Here is a 21,125-nt window from a genome sequence, read left to right as displayed (position 1 = left end):
CTGTTCATGTATTAAAATGATCTGGTCTAACCTATGTCTAGCTGAAAATATCTGGGAAGACTGGAAACTAATGTTTATTGACACTCTTCGTTCAGTCTGATGGAACTTATGGAAGAAAAACAGGCAAACATGTTGGTCTCTTGATGTGCAAATCTGGTATGTAAAAACTCAGGAAGACTTGCAGCTGTAATTGTAATTGAGAGAATAACCAATGCATGTCATATTTTTACGATTTTATTTGAAAATAATGGAGAATTTTCTTTTCACTTCAAAAACGATCGAATACTTTGAAAGATGTGAAAACTTTGGAAAGGCAGAGTAAAAAAAGTGACTAACACACAAATGACCCTTCAAAACACAGATTTATGACCTAAGCATGCAGAGAAGAATGCACACGCCCTTAAAGAGACCCACTTCTTGGAGGGCAATTACTCTGCTTAAATTGCATTCAAATGAGCCAAGATGATGTCCAATTGGTCTAGACACAATCTGTTGCAAAGACTAGAACTCCCTCAAAGGCTCTGAATGTTAGTTTGCATTGAACACATATGATGTTCTTCATCTCATGCCCCCCCCTCCCTCCACCTTATATACACTGTACCCTTCACACACATCTACAAAGCACAAATATATAGCACATGTTTCACAGAGGCTGTAGAGGGAAATCGGAATGGAGGCAGGGCAGGATAAAAGGGGACGGAAAGATTGCAATGAAAATGCAATCATTTGCAGTCGAACAGATATAATTCTTTTGTGGAGGCAGTGTAATGCGGCAGCTCAAAGACGGCCCTCAGCCCATCCTCGTGAATTTGATTGACCACAGTCGCTCGTCAAGGGATTCAATCGAAATACTGTGAGTGAATTACGAGACTAACTTTGATGTCCTCACATCGAAGCCCTCCACCCAACTCTGCAGCTTGAAGAATTAGAAAATGTATAAGGAAGACATACTGTAGACGCGATTAAACGGGATGAAGCCGCATCAATTCATTCTGTAAAATTTTGTTACCCAAACTGAGATTGCTCTGAAGATGCTGAATGATAACTTGTCCATGGTAGAAATCAGAGAGATTTGTAGAAAACATTGACCTACAGTGCCTTGAAAAACTAACTTTTAAACATTGAGTTTTCTACATTTTCTCACGCCTTCAGTAAGACTACAGGGATTTACTGTGAAAGACCAATATAAAGTAATGAATAATTTGAATGCAGAGATGTGGTTGTTTTCAAAGATTTTGACAAATAAAACCATGCTGTCTTTCCTCACGCAACCTATATCTATACTTTGATAAAGGTTGGGTGAAGTTTTGTTATGCATCAACTAGAAATTTGCCTATTTTGTAAAACAGCTCAGATTCGGTTAGAGCGGATGGAGATCTGTGAATATCAATTTGCAAATCTTTTTAAAGATTATCTCAAATTATTGACCTTGACTAGGCCATATCAATAGATTGTTAGGCTATGATCAAAGCTAAACTTTTTTATTGTACATCTGGCTTACTGTTTAGATCCATTGTCTTGTTGGAAGGTAAGCCTCCACCCTACTTTCCATTCTTTTGTAACAAATTGAACTTGTTAGTTTTGTTTTACCAATAACTTTCTCCTTTCTACTCTTCAATAAATACTAGATTGGTGGAGTTCACAACAAGGAGTTGACCTTCTACTCTGTCCTTTTTTTGGGTAGTGAATTTGAACAGTTCTCCATGAAACATCCCGGCTTGTCTCATAATCTAATCCTGATGAAAACATCTTCACAATTCCCTGCTGTGTTTACTAAGAAAGTCCAAGGGGTTTGAGCACCTTTGCAACTCACTGTAGAAAGAGAGGCAGTAGCAAATATTTTCTTTTAACTTTTCGACTGTTGGAAAATATGCAAGTTAATGTTCTGAATTAGTTTTGTGCACATGTGTAAGACTGCAGAATTTGGCACAACTAAAACTGCAAACATAAAGGGAAAAAATGAGTCCTAGTTGAGAACAAAGTGTGGTTTGTGTTATTAGTCAGCAACAATGTTTCGTCAGAGAAAAAACAAAAAAAAAAAAAAAAAAAAAAACATTAAAATGCAAGAGCTTCTCTGTACCGATGTGTGTGGTAACACGGAGTTTACAATCTGAGATTTTACATATGTCGAACAGATATTCTGGGTATACAAACATAAATCGGCGACACAAAATCTGGCACCAAAATGAGTTTTGGATAGATGTTTAGTTTGAGTCTAAATCAGGCATGTGGTGCCTCATGGTTGTGAGATATATTTAAAGGCGCGATATAGAAAGATAACACCAATTTGGTTGGGAGCTTACTGAATATGTTGGCAAAGTCCTAATGCGTCAAAACACAACATATAGGAGTCAAACTCAGAAGATTTTGCTGAATGTGGTTTTTCATTTAACCCTCAGAACTGTTTGCTGAAAAATAACAGCTGTTGTTGTTGTTGTGTCTCCTTGCTCTCCAGGTGGGATATGCAGGAGGATGCAGAGCTGGAAGATGGAGAGAGAGCAATGGTGGAAGAACTTCAGAAAGCCTTTTTTGTTTGCTGTTGCAACGCGGGACCACAAGATGCCTCTGGAACTGATGAGACACCAACAAATCAGACCCAGGGGGAAGCAGAGCCCTGCGATAAAAGTACTGCTCAATAACAGTGCATACAGTTGGAGTTTTTATTATGTAGTAATTTTTTTATATTCTCTTGGCGCTCTCAAGGTGGTTGTTTGTGGACATGTACGTGCACCCCTGTTCACACATTTGTGGGAATATGTTGGCCTGTGCATGTACTGGAAATTTGCATGTTTGTGCACAAAAACATGTAAAAAAAAACGCCCACTAAAAACAAAACAAAAAAAAAAAAAAGCACGAGCTGGTGCCTTCCTCTGTCTGCACACACCTGAGACAAATCCTCTATGTCATTCAACGCTGCATCAGGTGCGTTTTCATCTTTTTGGAGCACATCTGCAGAAACCAGTTCCGGGAAATAAAGAGTTGCGATTTGTTTGTCTGGGACAAGATAGGACTGTGTGATCACCGTAGGTAGCTGATGTGTTTTAAGACAGTGTGGGTGGGAAGAGTAGTTTCAGCATGCTTTCTTTTGCTTTCTTTTAAGAAAACATCAAACAATATAGTTTGGAAGCAAAATATCACCTGTTTTGATTTTTTTGATGTGTTCCAGAAATCTGCCACACCGTAAATTATCAGTCAGCATTTAGTGGAAACTCGAAAAATATTAACATGTACAATGATTGCTTATTATATTTTTCTAAATGTGTCTATATTTTTTTACTTATGTGAAGCACTGTAGGTAAAATGTTACACATTAAAATACAGCCACAATTGTACTTCAGTAAGGATAGTTATGTTTTTTAGATAAAACAGTTTCATCTCTGTGATGTAATTTTTGTATATTGGATTATCGTTTTAATGGTGTAATGTCTAATTTTCAAATAAAAAAGAAAACAATTGCTCCTTTTCTTTACTCTGAATAAAACAATAATTTTAAATGCTACTTTATGAAAATAACTATTGCTACTGAAAAATATGTTGCTATAAAAACATTAAAAGTAAATGTAGAGATATTACAATGAAAAGCGGGGGACCACTACAGAGACCAAATCTGGATTTAACTCTGGGAATATATAAAATGGTAAAACCATTCTTGTGTCTGTATAGATCTTATTTGTCATGCAATAATAAAACTTGTTTGGTGGTTGTTGTGAAAAGTCTTAACTAAACTGTTTTGTAACGGTTTTCTGCTTAAAATACACAAAACCTAACTTTTGATCTTCACTTTCTTCCTACCTGTCAGTAAGTACTGTACATGTCAGTAAGGTCACAGTTGTTTCATAGGAAGCTGCTGTGGAGATGTTTAAAGCAGGGTTATGTGATAACAATAACCTTCATCCGGATTTTGGCACAGCAAAAACACAAAGACGTGGGTGTGCACCTCAACGAACAGGCTGGGTAAGGAGAGCCAAGAGGTAACTCTGAAGGAGCTGCAGAGATCTACAGCTCAGGTGAGACTATCTGTTGAAAGGACAAATTATAACTTAAATAATTGTATCTTTGATAAATCTGGCCTTCATGGGAAAGACTCATTGCTGAAAGAAACCCATAAAAAGTCATGTTGCCACATGAGACTGAAACTGAAAAGCAATAGTAAATCAAAAATTAGTCATGTCTTTAAATGAACCAGTTAAAGTCCAGACCTAAATCCAAATGAGAATCTCTGGTAAAGTTTGAAAACTGCTATTCACAGATTCTTTTCGTTCAGTCTGACAGAGGTCGAATATTACATTTCAGTCTGTATATAAATACTGCATGATGAAAACATCTTGGTTTTTGTTGCACTGATTTTCAAGTGTTCAAGTTTGGTTGTGGTTTGTCAGATTCCAAGTTCCGCACTTTCTGGAAAATACCAGCAAAACAACTGATCGACAACTGCCATATTTCAAACAGACAATTCAGTAGTATTGTAATGATTATTGCAAGTATTGTCTTGCTTTTGTTTGGTTTTGATTTGTTGTGAGTTTTGTCATTGAATACTTTTCTTTACCTATAAACAAAGATTCCTGGTCCAACTAACAAAAATAACTTTACTCTTGCTTTTATGTGGTTTTAATTAAAAATTCCATTTTGATTTTTATTCACAAAAGTAGTTTTTTTTTTATCAGTGCACAAAGCACACAGCTTTCAGCCAAGTGTTTTGGCTGCTTGGACAGCGAAAACACAAAAGACTTGCAGATTTCTTTTTTTTTGTTTTTGATTCGTCTATTGCCACTCATAAAAACTTCTCTTAAAGATCCCAACGAAGAAGTCATTCACACAGTTATACAACAGAGAAATATGTTGTTAACATTACATATTATAACACCCGTTTCAGACTCAGAGTTACAGTACTGAAAATATTTGCTTACAGAATTACAGAATATAAAAGCTACAAAGTTGCTATATGCAATTCATGTCTTTTTCATGCTAGATTGACCAAGTTTTTAGTCCTTAAAGTGAGTACAATGAATCCCCTTCAATATTTCTCTAAAGGTTGGATACAAAGCCTACAGCATTTGGATGTAGGGTTTGTATCTACATCCAGATACATGTAACCTTAGTTGTTAAATATACATGTATGTATCTGGACGGATGGAGAAGGGATGAGAGGAGAAAATGAACAAATGCACATTTTGCCACAATTTATTCCTCCCCCCAATCCCCCTCGCTTATTGTTATCCAGACCTGGTAAATACTTGAATAAAAGTTCAAACCTTTGCTGATACATGAATGTTGTAAAGGGTCTAAACATTAGATCTAAACAAACAGATCTAAACATTATATAGACAGCATTACGTTATTTGAATTTTACGTTGTAAAAGATGGGGAGAGAGAACTCAGCGCACACCCTGAAGTCCAGCATATGTTTATTTCCGCCACAGTATCTGCTGTCTGTTCCAGCACGTCGCGACAGCTGCTGCTGCTGTGCTACTGTTTCTTTAAATATCCATTCCAGTTCGTTGCCCCGGTAACCCGGAAGCTTCACGCGCTCCTTGCTGCTGTGCTGAGAGTCCTTCCTGTTTCAGAAATTTGAAGGAAGCAGCAGGAACAGGACAGTCGCTGAGTAAATATGGTGCGTGAGTTCAACATAAAGTATGCATGCATCTGCAGTGAACAGCCCGGTGCTCTGTAAAGCTCCCTATGACGTTTGGTTTTAGTGAATGTGTGAATAAACAGACGAATATATCTCAGTGTATCTGTTCGCTGTTGTTCCATGTAGACCAGCTGTTTTTTTTAAGTCTGCGAAACATCAAACAGATGTTTACTGTGGACAAAGTCACGGGTCTGTCCTAGTGGGCGTGAATAAATGTTTAAATCTTTGGTCGGTTTTGAAAATAAGAAAAATGTCGCGGAGTGTGCATAATTAACTTGGTTGCTGCACGTGTGGAAACTGCCTGAGTAGTCCTTACTAAACAGTAGAAGTGTTTGTTTTTTATGCTTGGGCTAATTAATTAGAAATACATGTATATATGACAATAAGTGACCCAATTACTAATATGTATCAATAAGTACGACGGTGTCTAGCAGCTACACATATGCATGTAATACAAAAGCCAGCATAAATATTCTTTTCTTTTACTCTATATTTTCCCCTGACTCATGGCAGGTTTCCTCTCAGTGATCTGTATGAGGGACGGACCTATGCTCTCTCATCTTTTTTCTGCCACATCAGTCTTGTACCTACTGTGGATCATCATGGCCCAGGTCGCTGGCCAGGAGGACAGGGAGAAAACCACTGCGCTCAAAGGTGAATGAACAACTACGCTGAGGGGTTGGGTTGGAGTTGATAGCATATATTGCCCTGTCACTAAATAGTTTTAAATTTGTGCTAACTTATTTCTTAAGCGCCCATGTTTCTTTGCTTATAGATTTGTTGTCAAGAATAGATTTAGATGAACTGATGAAGAAAGATGAACCTCCTTTCAGCTTCCCTAAAACACTGGAGGAGTTTGAATATGCCTTCAATGAAAGTAAGTACATTTATTCACTGTGTAGAGCAGTAGGTAGTAGTACAGAACCGACCCAAAGAGACTAAAACAATAGGCTCAATTAGCAGGATGGTCTGTTCAATAAAACTGAATGCAGAAACTTTAAATACCTTATACATCCATGGGAAGTAAATGGATAATTATCACAATATCATGACAGTTATCTCATTAAAATACAGACAAACCATTGTTTAAGCCAACATTACAGAGACATTTCACCAAGTTTATATTAAATGACACTACTGGCAAACCTAAAGAATGTAAATAACATAAAAATAGTCACTGTCAAACTTTAGCAAGATATTCTTAAGATCAGGACAAATTTAGCTTCAATGAAACTTTGAAGTTTAAATGTATCCGAATAAGATTTGTATTCAAATTATAATCTTTTTTTTTATCATAATTTCACAATTAATTGTTTTTAGCATGTTTTACAATGTAGGATTAATGACTTATTATGCTAAAAATTACTGTGAATTTGACTACGGTGCATGTTTTGCTGATTTACAAATGTTTCATTCATGGCTCACAACAGAACGCATCTAAAGATGTGTTTCAATGATGCAATCTTGAACGTTTTTCTGAACTTAACTTTCGGGAAGCTTTTATTTGCAAAGGGTAGAGTTGGAAATATTTAGCTGTTCTCATCAGCTAAACAATGTGAATAGAACCATCCATTTTTCGTGCAATGGATACAAATATCTTATAAGGAGAGTCAGGAAGAGAGGATACCTTGCGAAACTTTACAGTGTAAAGTATCGCAATACTTTAGGCTTCCTCCACTTCCAGAGGCGTGAACTTCACAAATGTACACTAATGAAGGTGAAGTGATGAGGTTGAACTCTGCACTCTCAGCTGATCACTTCCACAATCAAGCTGAGAAAATCTAATTTATAATTGTTGAAAGATCATAACTAAGGGGACCCTTGTAAAATAACCATAGCATTTCAGAGCAAGGGCTGCATAGTGGCACAGTTGGTAGAACTGTTGCTTTGCAGGAAGAAGGTCCTTGAGTCAAATCCCAATCTGGGGTCGTTCTGTAGAGAGTTTACATGTTCTCCCTGTACTTGAATGGGTTCTCTCCAGGTTACATGGCTTCCTTCCACAGTGCAAAAGCACTATTGTACAGTCAGTTGAATTCTCTACACTGCTCATAGATATGTGCGTGCATGTATGGTTGCATGTTCTTTGTGTCTGTGTGTTAGCCCATGATGGACTGGAAAGCATCACTTCTTCCCCAGTGACTGCTGGAGATAGGCAGCAGTCATTGGGTGTCGTTGCCTATCCATGAAACCCAGCAAGGATAGGCAGTATAGACAGTCAAACAGGGTGATGGTAATGTGATGGTCTGGGGCTGCTTTAGTTCTTTATCACCAGTACATCTTGCCTAGTTGATGAAACTATGTATTCTGCTGTCTCTACATGAAAAGTTTGAAGGAAAACGTACAACTGTCATTTTGTGACCGTAAGCTTCAGTGTTCTTAGGTTGTGCAAAGGGATTCAGCAGAGGTCTTAAGGCTGGAATTTGAAGCACAGCCTTAAGACCACTGCTGAAAGGCTCGAAACATTAAAATGAAGGTAACATTTCAATGTGACAAAATAAAGATAATTCTACAAAGCAGAATGCGGCAAAATTCTGCCACAGGGATGTATAAGAGTTATTGCTAGTTATCAGAAATGTTTGAAGGCAGTTGCTGCAGCCATGCTTGGCAGACCCAGTTATTAGGTTTAGGGAGAAATTACTTTCTCAAGTTGGTTTGGTTGATTTGGACAGCTGTTTTTTCTTTAATAAATCAAACTGAGTTTTGAAAAAGTCTTTTTTTTTTTACTTGGGTTATCTTTGTCTAATGTTTGCATTCAGAATAATAACTAGAAAGCTTGGAATAACTAAAAATGCGACAAACAAGCCTGGATGAGGGCCCATATTTATTTTTCCCATGATGTGTACTCAGAAGGATAGAATCTTGGGTGAAAATGTTTGTAATTTTTTTTAACCCTCTTTCTCAGAGCTACCAATAATTGTGGAGGGTGCTTTATATCATAGAAAATGGGTAAACTCACACACTACACCTAGGTCTATCCTACTACAAAGGTAGTAGGATATGAAAATCTACTCGCACTTGTTTAGGTTTAGATGATCTAACAATCTTTTGATGATTATTTTTGGTTTGCTGTAATCAAAGCAGGGATTCAGGAGAAGGAAGAGTTGGGAGACGGATGTGTTGCGGATAGATTTTTGGCTCTTAATATTCCTCCATAGTCTCTTGCCCTGTCTCTCTTATCTCTACTTTTCTCTGTCAGTGTCTGGCTGGCTGAGTGGGGGACATGTTGTGTACTCTACGGCCCGTCAGTAACCTACTCAGCCTTGCCCTCTGTCTGACGGAGAATTTGCATAACCTTGCTGCGCCTAAGAACAGACTCAGCACCTGAAATTATGCAACACCCACAAGCTGCTCTTCCCACCCTCAAGTCCTAGTTCAGTCTACCATGGAGGCGGAAAAAACACAGACTCTTTTACCTTCCTCTTCCTGCAAATTCCCATTCCTATCATTTCCCCCTTTTATTTCTCTACTTCTGCAAGATCTCACCAAAAAATTTCAACCTGAAATACAAGGTAGCACATCACACTGGAGCTTTTTAAATCTTTGTGTTGTCAATATCTCGTTTAGGCCTGTTTTCGAAGGATACCATTTCTATTAAAGCCATAGTGGCCCTCTGGCAAAGTCTCCAGTATGTAGACTAAGTCACTTTGGCCTGAAGGGTTTTTATTTTATTTTAATATAACTGAACTCATGCTATCGTAGCCTGAGACAAGTGGAACAAAAATGTTAATTTCACCATGTAATGATATGAATACAGAAGAGGCTGTGTACAATAGTTTGCAGGTATCTTAATCACTGAAGATGATGGCTTCATCTCGCCAGCCCTCCGGTTTTCCATTACTGGAAATCCAAGGTTATGTACACCTAATTAAGCGGCCAAATTGAGAACAGAATGCTAATTATGACAGAAAAGGAGGAGAAAAGTTGAGAAAATGTTATTCCTTTGAGAGAATGTGTTGGGGGAGATGGGGAGATGGAGGGTGTGGTGGGGGGGAGCGGATCACCCCTCAGCCTGTAGACACGAACACACACACACACACATCTCAGCCCCCCTCTCCTTTCTCCTCTTGTATAGAGGTACATCCACGTCCTGCGATCCCCCTCTCTCTCTCTCACACACACACGCACACACATCATCCCTACAGTGGGATTTCATTATAGCTCTTGTCTTCCCCCCTCTTCTTAGGCTGTAGTGTTTAGATACTCACCCCGTCCATTAATGCATAATTTATTTTCTTCAAGGTACTATTTGTGCGCACACTGCTTTATACCAAGTTCTCACTTGTCTCCTGCTTTACCTCTCAGGCATAAATGTATTTCTAAATACAACATACCAGTCCTACATTCAGCATTACATGTTATCTAACAACTAACAACTATGAAAGTACTGTGATACACAGTAAGTGAGTAGTGTAAGATTTATCACGCTGATAGAGGTGTAAAATCGTGGCAATTTAGAAGGAAATAAAAAAAATCTTCATGCATTCCTTTATCCTGCAAAGATATTATATTTATATGCTCACATTGTGCAATAATTGAGAAAGTATGAGGCCCCCCTGGCTATTTGGGTTAAGTATGTGTACTTTTTGTCATTTAGCTCTCACAAACTTTGCAGTCATAAAGGTCAAAATTAAATTTAACACCGTTTAGTGTTTTATTGTGTTGTAGTGTCAACTGCAGGATCGATGGGCTCATTGCTAAGGTATGGGCTCTGCAGTTGCAGAAGGGTAATTATTTAAAAAAACTAGCGCCACCTCTGAACAGCATTTTCTTCTTTTATGAGTTTTTATATGAGTAAAACCTTTAATGCTTTTAAAACTCCTCTTGCTTCCCTAAATTAAAATAAAGCATTTATCTATGTTCCAAAGACCTTTGCGGTTAGGCTGAATTGTAACAATTTTCAGATGTGGACAAAGTCATAGTTCTAATTGTATGCCCACACCTGGACCCCTCTGTCTGTAGCAGTGTGGCTGTAGGTTGCATCGCTAGTGCCTCTTGCTGTCACAACCTAGAAAGGAAGTGTTGGGTGCACCCAACAGTTCAACAGTTATACTGTCTGAATAAGTCTTTTTAGTAGAGGAGTAATAAAAAAAAGGTGCAATGAGCCCTAGAAAAATGAGTATTTTAAGGATTTGTTTTATTTGTAGGTGCTTGTTATCCTTACTAATCATGTTGTGTGTCTCACAGATGGCCAGCTCCGGCACATACAAACAGGTGAACCCTTTGTGTTTAATGCCAGAGAGGATTTGCACCGCTGGAACCAGAAGCGTTATGAAGCTCTTGGAGAGGTAATATGGGTTTTCTACTGGCATTACAACTTTTTCATGCATACATAATATATATATTTTTTTCTTTTTATGCTGCAGCTAGCTTGCTTGTCTTTACCTTGGAAAAACTCTGGAACAGAATCCAAGGCAGTGATCTTTTGAGTTTTTGAAAAGCTTTTCACAGGTGGAAGATATTTGAATATTTGTAGCTTCTAGGTGGGGTGTTGGGTGAAATGGAATAATGTATACCACATTGATTTTTAACAATTTTGAATACCAAGCCCACACAGAAAGAAATATAGCAGAACATCTTGGCCAAATAATGCTTATCACCAGAGTTTTAGAGCTTATATCTTTTTTTTTTTTAAGTTTGCCAACTTGCATACAATTGACAATACATAACATCATCAAGACTTGAGGTTAACTTGGACTTAGATTGTGTTGACCAACATATGGTAAAAACAGTGTTTTAATTTAAAGGGGAATCAATGCACATTACCGTATTTTTCGGTCTATAAGCCGCTACTTTTTCCCATGTTTTGAACCATTCGGCTTATAGCCCGGTGCGGCTTTTCTGTGGATTTTTCTTCAACCACCAGGGGGCTCTCTAGAAGGAAGTGAATCATTGGAAGTCAAAACTGGAAATCAAAGAAGAAAGCCTAATTTTCATTTAGAAGAAGCACATGCTAGCAGCAGGCACAACGGAGAAATATGTTCAAACTCATACGATGCAGCTTTTAAGTTAAAGGCTATCGATCTGGTAGTACACATCGATAGCCACTGCACATAAGCTCAGCGTGAGCGAATCCATGGTTTGACGTTGGAGATGGAGGGGTGCGACCTTAATAGCAGATTTATTAAGGATGCAGCCCTCTGCTGTGTCCTTGAGAGTGGCGGATATATAAGCGGTTTGTAGCCCGGTGTGGCTTATATGCACCTTTCCAGTTTTTTTATTTTATTTGTAGGTGTGACTTAGAGTGAGGTGCGCTCTATAGTCTGGAAAATGCAGTAAAAACTTTCACTTTTGATCAGCTACTTCTAAAAGGTAGTTTATGAAGCTAAAGGAAATGGAGGGAAAAGATAGAAAAAATAACGGATCATTGTAAATATAGCCAAAAAATAACAAATTTGTATAGATATTTGATCCTGCAATACATTTGTTCTAAAAGATCTTTAACATGTGTAGGTTTCTCTATATTTTTATGTTGTGACATCATCCTCCCCCATAAGACTGAAAATAATCATCCCTTGTTTGTTTCTATGCAGATGTTTCATGATATGTTCTGTTAGTGTGGTAACATTCTTCTGCTTTAATAATCTCGAGACATCTGTTCTGATTTAAAAAAAATAAATAAAAGCAGTTTAACAAGAGACATGTACCAGCATAGCAACATATTTAAATCAAAGTTTACTAAAAATAGATACAAAAACTTTTATCGTGAAACATAAATTGTTAAATAATGAAAACATGTATGGAGAGCCATTTCAGCCAAAATAAAATAAATAAATAAATAAATAAATGAGTGAAATAAATAAAAAATGAGTAAAATAAATAAAAAAATGAAGAAAATGAGTGAAATAAATAACAAATTTGTTAAATAAAAAATTTAGCTTTTTCATTAACCCAATTTTTCATTTATTTATTTTTCATATTATCAATTTCGCAATTCTCTTTTTCATTTATCCCTTTATCCATTTACCCATTTTTCATTAATCTATTTTTCATTTAACCACTTTTCAATTTCCCTTTTTCATTAACCCAATTTTTTCATTTATTTTTCAAATTATCAATTTCTCAATTTCTCTTTTTCATTTAGCTATTTTTCATTTATTCCTTTATTTACCCATCTTTCATTAATCTATTTTTTAATTTAACAATTTTTAAATTTCCTTTTTCCATTAACCTGATTTTCTATTTCCCAGTTTCATTAATCAATTTCTCATATATCCCTTTTTTATTTACCTATTTTTCTTTTATCTATTTTTCATTTAACATTTGTTTGAAAAATAGTTAATTTTCCAATTTCCCTTATTCATTTAGTATTTCCTTATTTTCTTATTTATCACATTCTATTTCCCCGCAAAACTTAGAAAAAAATAAATGCAAATGAGGAGAGGCACGTCATCAGGCTACAACTTCCCCAATTGGTTGGTTGGCGTCACACCCACACTTTGCTTCAAGAAAAATGGCGACCTACTAACGGGTTATCAATAAGCTGAAGCTCATTAACTTCATTAGAAAATAGTGTTATTACTCCTGACTTTAGTTTTTGTGTGGCCGCTCAGACAGAGCGTGTTTCAGCTGGCGGCTCTAATGGACTCAGAGCTTCGCCGTCGGGAGTTTTTATAGTTTGGCGGCTGCTGAAGTTGGCTTACGATTGAGGGGACACAGATTTGTTTTATTGTCATTGATGCTGATGGTGTGACACTGCAGGTGGACATTGTAAGTATTGATTATACTAAAACATCTACATTGAAAGTACATAAATTGCAGAATTGACTGACTAACGATCATCACGTCAAATATTTTGCTTTTTATTTTATCAAGATAACAATACTGGTAACACGGACAGTACACAAAACGTATATAAATTTATCTGAAAACATAAGAAGTTGATTACACTTCTAGTGAAATGTTAAAAAACAGGAACAGTCATCTAGGAATACTTCCTCGATTGCACCAAAAAGTTGTTTGAAATCTTTCATTTTGGGTGAACTGCACGGTTTGAGGTCTCGTTGAAATGGAAGGGATGTTGTTGTACTACCATGGAATGGACTAACAAAATGTCTTTGAACAGAGGACTTAGGTGCTTTCTTTAACTAGCACATGGTGCTTTGTTCAAGTACCCTTTGCAGAGAATGGACCAGATGTGAATTTAGAAATGAACATATTAGATATCTTAAACAGAAACTTACAAAAATAGTCCAAGGTGCTGAATCCAGAACCATAAACTGAACAGAACTGAGCAGAGAAGGACAAGATTGAGATGAACCATTTTTGATGGACAAACCAAAATGGAATGTAAGCTGAAGAGAACTGATCAGTTGAAACGGAAACGGATATGATTAACTTGTAGAGCTGAAGCAGCTGACTGAGAACTGTAGGCTCTATGTAAGGTGCTCTTGCTTTACCACTGACCCACCTGGAACCCTCAAAATAACAGTTGTAAACAGGAAAAAGTTCAATCTTTTCACTTTTATTCAACATTTGTTGAGAGAAAACAGAAGAAATCTGTTATGGGGAAAAATGCACTTCATTATATTATGATGTAGTAAACCCAAATATGCTGTATCCTAAAATTCCCCTCTAATTCAATTCCACTATATTCATTATGAATTTAGATAATGAGACAAATATTCCTTTGTAATCATCTTTTTTCTGGTTGCTTTCCCTACTATGTTGTTCTTAATTGTTGTGTGCATTCTTTGAAGTTCAAAGGAAAGTGATGGACCCTTTTGTGGGATTACCTGGATGTTTTTATTATTTCTAATGCAGATATACAGTATCTCCTCAGAGAACCAGTCCTCTCTGAAGGTTTTTGTTGCCTTCTTTTTTCTTTTGCATGCTTAGGCAGTATCTGTCACCATCTGAAAAAGGATGGAAAAACAAACATTTGACTGCAGCAAAACTGTGGAGCTCAAGGAACACACAAACATTTAAACTAAACGAACTTCTGCACCTGACATTCAGAAGAAATGAATAATCATCAAACTAAATTTATACAAACATATTTATCCTTTGATTAAAGGACTGATAGAAGTATCTGCATTAGAAATACAATAAAAGAATCCCTGCAGATGTGACTTTGTGTAATGAGAGCAAATGTTGTATGAGTTGTGCTGTAGGAGATTAATTGGCTGAGAACGAAAAAAGCACTTTCTGAATAAGCAATATTATCTTTCCGTTGTTCTTAGGCCTCCAAAAAAATGAAAAAAAAATGCATCTGCAAATGTCTGCACAAGGCCAGAATGTAGAAATGCATTGTTTTTTTCCTTTAAAAGATTTGTAAGGCCCAGTATAAATAAACACAAATTCTGATTTGTATATCTGTTGTTGTAAAGTGGATAATCTGCTTAGTCAGGCTCTACATGTCTGAGGTTAAAGCTGTGAGGCACACAAGCATACCTGCCTTCTTATTTCAGCACCTGTGTAGCTGATGCATGCAGATTTATTTAGGCTTGGATCTCTTTTCGTCTGCTGAGTCTTTATTTCAGGTAGATTGAAAAAGTACATGAAGAGTTTGTGTAAATACAAACAAGTCTGTTGTCAGCTAATGCTACTGCTTAGTGCATCCTAGTCTCCCCCATCAGTCTGCAAGCTGATGGAGGTTATAAACAGGCACGAAGCTATGCATGCATGTTGCCTCTTTTATGAATAGAGCAGCATCATCATTTCCCTTAATGTTCATTCAGGTTCCTTTCTTCCCCACTAGAGAAGGATACCTTTGTCCATCTCTCCCTCTCTCCTGTCTCCCCCCCTTTAGTTCCTCTTGATCCTCTCAGCTTCTCATTTTCCATGTAGGGCTCAAAGTGTGTATGCGTTTTGTGTGTCTGTTTATGTGCATCAGGGGGCTGTGGGGCGGGGTAGCCAGGGTGTTGCCCATATTGTCAGACATATCACAGCACCAGATGTCCAATTCGCACTTCAACCTTGTCTGAATAGGAGACTGATGGAAGGAAGGCAATGGATGGTATTGGTGTGACCGTTTGAACAGCGGAAATAACAGATGAGCTTGATTCTGTATGGATACATTTTGTTCAAACTTTGCTATATGTTTGGCATGAAAAATAGACATTTGCAGCTAATTTATATAGTCTTTACCTACCAGGGTCTCATCAGATTGTTTTTTTTAGTGAAAATTAACCCCCAGTGGGCCAAGAGAAGCAACTTTGTCATCCATCAGTTGTTTGAGAATATTGGTTGCGCATCAAACTCACAATTACCAAGGTTCTGGCTGAAACCTTTGTGCTTAATAAAAAAATGCATTTATTTCATTAAAGATCTAATATAAAAAACAATCCATCACTTGCTTGCTTTAAAGCAGTGTTTCTCAACCCTGGTCCTCACCGCCCCCCTGTCCTGCATGTTTTAGGTATTTCCCTTCTGCCACATACCTGAATTGTATCTCTGGGTGATTAACAGGATTCTGCAGTACTTGATGGTCATGCAATTATTTGAATCAGCTGTTCTGGAATAGAGGCACATCTAAAACATGCAGAGCAGGGGGGCGGTGAGGACCAGTGTTGAGAAACACTGCTTTAAAGAAAGTATGTGAATAAGCTGGTATGATTGTGGTTGCTTGACAGTTAGCAGGTTTATTCTCTTTTTATATCTACCGATATATAAATTTGATCTATGGCAGGGTGAAACCATGAGAAGAATAATCTGTAGTTAAGATGTCTGCAATATAAATGCTTTTCTTTTTGTTGATTAAATCAGTAAATTAGTAAGATCATGGAAAACCAGCTATTTTTATGTAAAAAAAAATGCTCTACTACTTTGTTAGATTCAGCAATATATATTTTTTTGTTTTGAGCTTGCAAACAAAATTAAACTCGGGGATAAAATACCTACGCACTAATGAAAATACCACACGAGCATTTTCCGGTCTTGGCACCAACTGTTGTCATAATTGCTCCTCTCCAGCTGTAAAACACTGGAGGCTATCTGTGCAGTGTCGCTCAGTTCAGCAGGGTCACCTTAGCTTGTGTAGGTGTCAGTTGGAGTCTAATTCCTGTGATTTGCTGATAAATTTCTCTGATAGAAGACAAGCATAGGGCCTGGCCCAGATGGAGCTCTATTAAGCTGTTAATAAATGAGGATTCTTCTCTGCTCTGTCTGCATCTGTCGAATGGAAGGCAGTCACAAATTTGTAAACATACACGCACACACACACCCAGTTGGAATATTATAATGAGGTAAAGCTAGCCAGATGGCTGAATTAGAAAGCTCTCTCTCTCTTTCTCTCACACTCTGCAGTGTCTCTGTTATCCATTTTCTCCGCTGGCTTTTTTCCTGTTATTGGTAACCACATAACAGTGGTCCTCAAAGTTTTTTACTTCTTTTAATCCCACCTCTATAAACGCTACATATTAGAGATTTCTGGTTGATTCCTGATCTTCAGTTTTTATAAAACTTTTATCTGCTGACAGTTTTAGGAGATTTTGATTCCTCTTAGCAGTATTCACAAGTATTTCTTTCTAGCCATCCTGTCCCAACATACTGAATACTCTGCAGAACTTGTGTTTGGCAGTTTAATAGAACATGTATCAAAATATATTAGGTCCCCTCTAAAAACGGTTATAGCCGCTTATTTTATAACAAACACCAAATATACCTAAATATGCATTAATATGCACAGTGGTAACTGTGTTAGCTCTATTGTAGAAGCTAAACTCTAGTCTCCCTTATCTTTGCTCTTAAGGGTGTAGGAAATTTACTTAATTCTTAATTCAGGCCATTTACAAAAAAAGGTATTGTCCATTTATCAGCTATTATATCCATGGGAGTTTTATCTTTACATAAAGATAAGGACACCATTTTGGTTAGAAGCTGATTGGATCCCTCCCTTTTATAAATGGCAGCTTTCTGCCCAGAGTCGGTGGCTACATTGACGTCCCCATGCCCAGAAATCCCTCACTACTTTTTCTCAGAAGAGGCAGGTGGAGGCAGATTTGGATAAAAACAGTTGAACGGAGTTAAAGAGTTGAATTTGAATTGATGAAAGAAAAAAGAATTGGAAAACGATATGTCAGGGAAGGAGGTTTTTAGAAGAAAGACAAGGGGACTGGTGAATACAACACTGGCGTCTATCGCTACATCAAACACTCGCTGAGACTTTACTTTAAACCGTCTCTCTGCCAGCTTCGTAACTAAACTGAGGAGGTCATTATGCTGCTGGTAGGATGAGCGGAGCAGGTAGGGCAGGGCAGAAGTGAGACAGAGGCACATGTGCGCTAGGTGTAAACAGTCTGTCAGTCAGTCTGTATGTGAGAAGTTTCTCTTCCCCTGGAGAGTCCTCTATCCTCTGACAGAAGAATGACGGAGACCTCATGGGAATTACGGCAGCTTCTTTTTCTCTCCCTTTGTTTCCCACGCCGACTGACAGATCACAAATTCACAACAATAGGCCCTATTTTAATACATTTTCTGTTGGTACACAAGGCTGACTTAAAATAAACAACCTTTCTATTGCCTCACGCACACTCTCATTTTTGGAGCCTCTCTCCTTCTGAGCGTGCTTTGCTGTTGTTGCTGCGCTTGTTGTGCTGCATTGTTCGGGGGGGATTTTCTTCTTTTTTCCCCTTCTTTCCTCTATTCTCTGGAGAAGCAGGGAATGCTTTCCTGGGTGCAGTCAGTGATACGGCACAGAGCAGCTCTTTCAGTTTCATTATATAAACAGCTTTGATGCCTCTTCTTGTTCTCTCTGGTGTCTATGGGTAAGTGGCTTTTGGAGAGAGCTCTGGACTGTAGAGACAAGAGGTGTGTGTGTGCCTGTACTTGACTTTTACTGTGTGTGTATGTGTGTGAGTGTGAACACTGTATTCTTTGGTGGGTTTTGTACATTTTTGGTCCTAGGCCAAGATGACTATTTAAACTGTCTCCTTGTTAATTTTCTGATGGGGTCACATCACTTCACAGTTGCTTAATCTTTTGAATTACATTTAGAAATGGTTTCATACGTTACGGAGTTGTTTTCAGAATAAAAGGTTAATCTCAATAAATATGAATGTCACTGGATTGCTGAAATGTATTTTAGTAATTGGGTTCAAAAAGGGAAAATGATCATCTGTTATGTGTATGGTCGGTATTAAAGCAATAACTCCAATCATAGTGCACACATAACCCTTAAAATCTTGAATTGGCTTTACTTCACAGTTCTCTCAAGACTGTGGTTGTCTGCTTTGTGGTTTCTCCTTCCACTCAACTTTTCATTAAAATGCATATAGGACTCTGTAAACATCCAGCTTCTGCAGCAGTGATCGTTTCTGGCTTCTATGTGACAACTGCAAAGTTGGAAGTGTTCTTCATAAAGACTGTAGATATAGTTATTACATTTCTGTTTTAATTTTTTTGTTTTTGTTTTTCAGTATATTTTGAGACACCAAATTTTATATTTTCATTAGTCATGAGCTATAACAATCAAAATACACATGAATGATAGTTTGAAATACACCTGTGGGAATCTGTACAGTATTTAAGGTCCACTTTTTAAATTAAATCACTGAAATATCATGTCCATTACTTTTGGAAATGGACACCTATTATCTCTATCTGATCAAATAATTTTTATTGTGTTAGCCCTTCTTCAAAGCAAGACTTTTGTATTGTTGGGTTCCTTTTTATTTATTTTCCTTGGTTCTTTTCATGCCAAATGTTTCCTCTTCCATTATGACTGTTGCTTGGCCTCTTCTTCCTTATTTGGTTCTTTTCCTCCCTTTTGTGTGCGCCTGGGAAGGATCATCTCCTTATTGCCTCAGGTGCGGTCAGCCAAACCAGGCATGACTGCTGTAATCAGTGGGAGAACACACAGGGATGCAGGAAACACACACAGACTGATTCTTGGAGACACAGTATGTGGGAGGTCTCTGAAAAGCATATCTAGTTGCAGCCACAGTGTTCTTCATGAAGACCTTGACCTCATGGAAGTGATGAAGAGACTGTTTATGGGGATGACTCCAGATTTGCAAGGAGCTGATGTCACAGCCCAGCCGTTCCAAGGCGTCTCATCAAGGCAGCACGCTGTACCTTTGTTTCTCCATCTCCACTCCCTCTTCCACTGCTCTGTCCTCTGTGGTGCTCACATCAGTGGGAGCTGGCATGAGACTCTGTCTCCTGAGGATTACTTTGCCATCTCTCCTTTCTTGTCTTCCTCGTTTCCTCCCACTGAGCCTCAATCTAAGTCCCTTCCTTCCGCTCTGATCCCCCTTTTCTTGGTTCATCGCCACAATCTTTCCCCTACACAAACAAGCTGCAGACACAGTGGACACAGCTGCAGAAGTTAGATCAGAGCGTCCCATCTACAGACCGTTTCACCGTGAAGAAGAACAATTGTTCTTTGTTTGACTTCTGATGAATTTGTTTCTTTAGAGAGTAGGGTTTAAGAGGATTTTGATAGTTTTGTTACTGCCCTTTATGATGAACGCTGCGATTTGCTCTACAGCTGAAACTGTGTCTGTTTATTGTTGAAAGTATTTGCCTTTTCTTAAAAATAAAACAGTAATAAATAGTATAAGTACTGATTTGAACTCATTTAAATCTATTTCTTTCAATCCCCTTCTTCCTTCTCTTTTTGTCCCTTGATAATATTTGCCACATCCACTCCCCATGCTTGTCCTAGTGGCAATGGCATTGCAGCTCCCTGCAGGCATTTCATTAAAGCACTAATAACACATTGGTAATTAGATGACAAAGAGACCATTTTTATTGTACTGATCAGCTGCTGAGACATAGTCCTAGGAGGTAACCGATGAAGGAGCTACAGTGTGCGTGCGTGCGTGCGTGCGTGCGTGCGTGTGTGTGTGTGTGTGTGTGTGCGTGCTTGTTTCCATGACCTGTGTATCCTGTTGTCAGTAAACTAGAAATAAATGCTAGTTAGATCTTGTAAGACTGAAGAAAATCATTTAGATAACTTGATCTAAAAGGTTATACACAAGTCTGGATATAAAACTTCTATATATTTATTATCAGAGCACAATTTTATCTTTTTAAATGTTTGCACAACCTTGCTTTTGTCAATCTCTTGTTCCCTTTTCTTATTTTCCACCAGCCTCCTTATCCTATATCAATAGTTCGTGGGGCACCTGAGGCACAGAACAAATAAAATATTGCAAAAGAAATTTCCTGTGAAGCCTATTGATGTCATAAAGCATGAGCAAAGCGAGGCCAGGAATCATTTTAGTTCTCATCAGAGCAGCTGACATTTTAGCGTATTAGCTGCTTGAGGTTTGGCATGTTTCAACGTTGCTGCTTTAGCTCCTACAGTCCATCCCCTCAGCCCACACAGACACAAGGTCAAATGGTAGCATGGATCATATCATCCAGCTTGTCTGTTGGGCTTTGTCTCTGTGTCATAAGACTAACATTTGTCTATTACCTGATTTTGCTCTTTCGTCTTGTGAGATCAAGCCATTATTATATTGGTTTTATCAGAGCATTGAGTGTATGAGTGAAGCTCTTGTCTTTATCACTTTGCAGTTCTATTTGGTCTTGCCATTTCAACAATTAT

At 37.8% G+C, this 21,125-nt stretch overlaps 2 protein-coding genes across 3 annotated transcripts in view; both read left to right on the top strand.

Annotated features, from left to right (window-relative positions):
- Positions 1-3,456, top strand: part of kiaa0825 (KIAA0825 ortholog) — a 105,284-nt gene extending 101,828 nt beyond the window's left edge. Inside the window, exon 18 of one of the 2 annotated variants that reach the window (XR_001776896.1) lies at positions 2,456-2,539. Coding sequence is in view for 1 of the 2 variants with exons in the window: in XM_017306446.1 (XP_017161935.1) it covers positions 2,456-2,639 (184 nt within the window). In the remaining variant the exon portion in view is untranslated. Of the gene's footprint in view, positions 1-2,455 lie in introns of both variants that reach the window. The other variant, XM_017306446.1, reaches the window with a different exon arrangement.
- Positions 3,457-5,510: 2,054 nt separating this feature from the next.
- The window catches only part of arb2a (ARB2 cotranscriptional regulator A), a 159,689-nt gene continuing 144,074 nt past the window's right edge, over positions 5,511-21,125 (top strand). The window contains exons 1-4 of the mRNA XM_008418923.2: positions 5,511-5,611; positions 6,146-6,286; positions 6,408-6,509; positions 10,817-10,917. Coding sequence (XP_008417145.1) covers positions 6,166-6,286; positions 6,408-6,509; positions 10,817-10,917 — 324 coding nt within the window. The 5' untranslated portion in view covers positions 5,511-5,611; positions 6,146-6,165. The remainder of the gene's footprint in view (positions 5,612-6,145; positions 6,287-6,407; positions 6,510-10,816; positions 10,918-21,125) is intronic.

Source organism: Poecilia reticulata, linkage group LG9 (assembly GCF_000633615.1).
Source record: "Poecilia reticulata strain Guanapo linkage group LG9, Guppy_female_1.0+MT, whole genome shotgun sequence".
NCBI classification, from domain to species: domain Eukaryota; kingdom Metazoa; phylum Chordata; class Actinopteri; order Cyprinodontiformes; family Poeciliidae; genus Poecilia; species Poecilia reticulata.
Note: the sequence above shows the minus strand (reverse complement) of the source record. Positions and strands in the feature narration are given on the sequence as shown.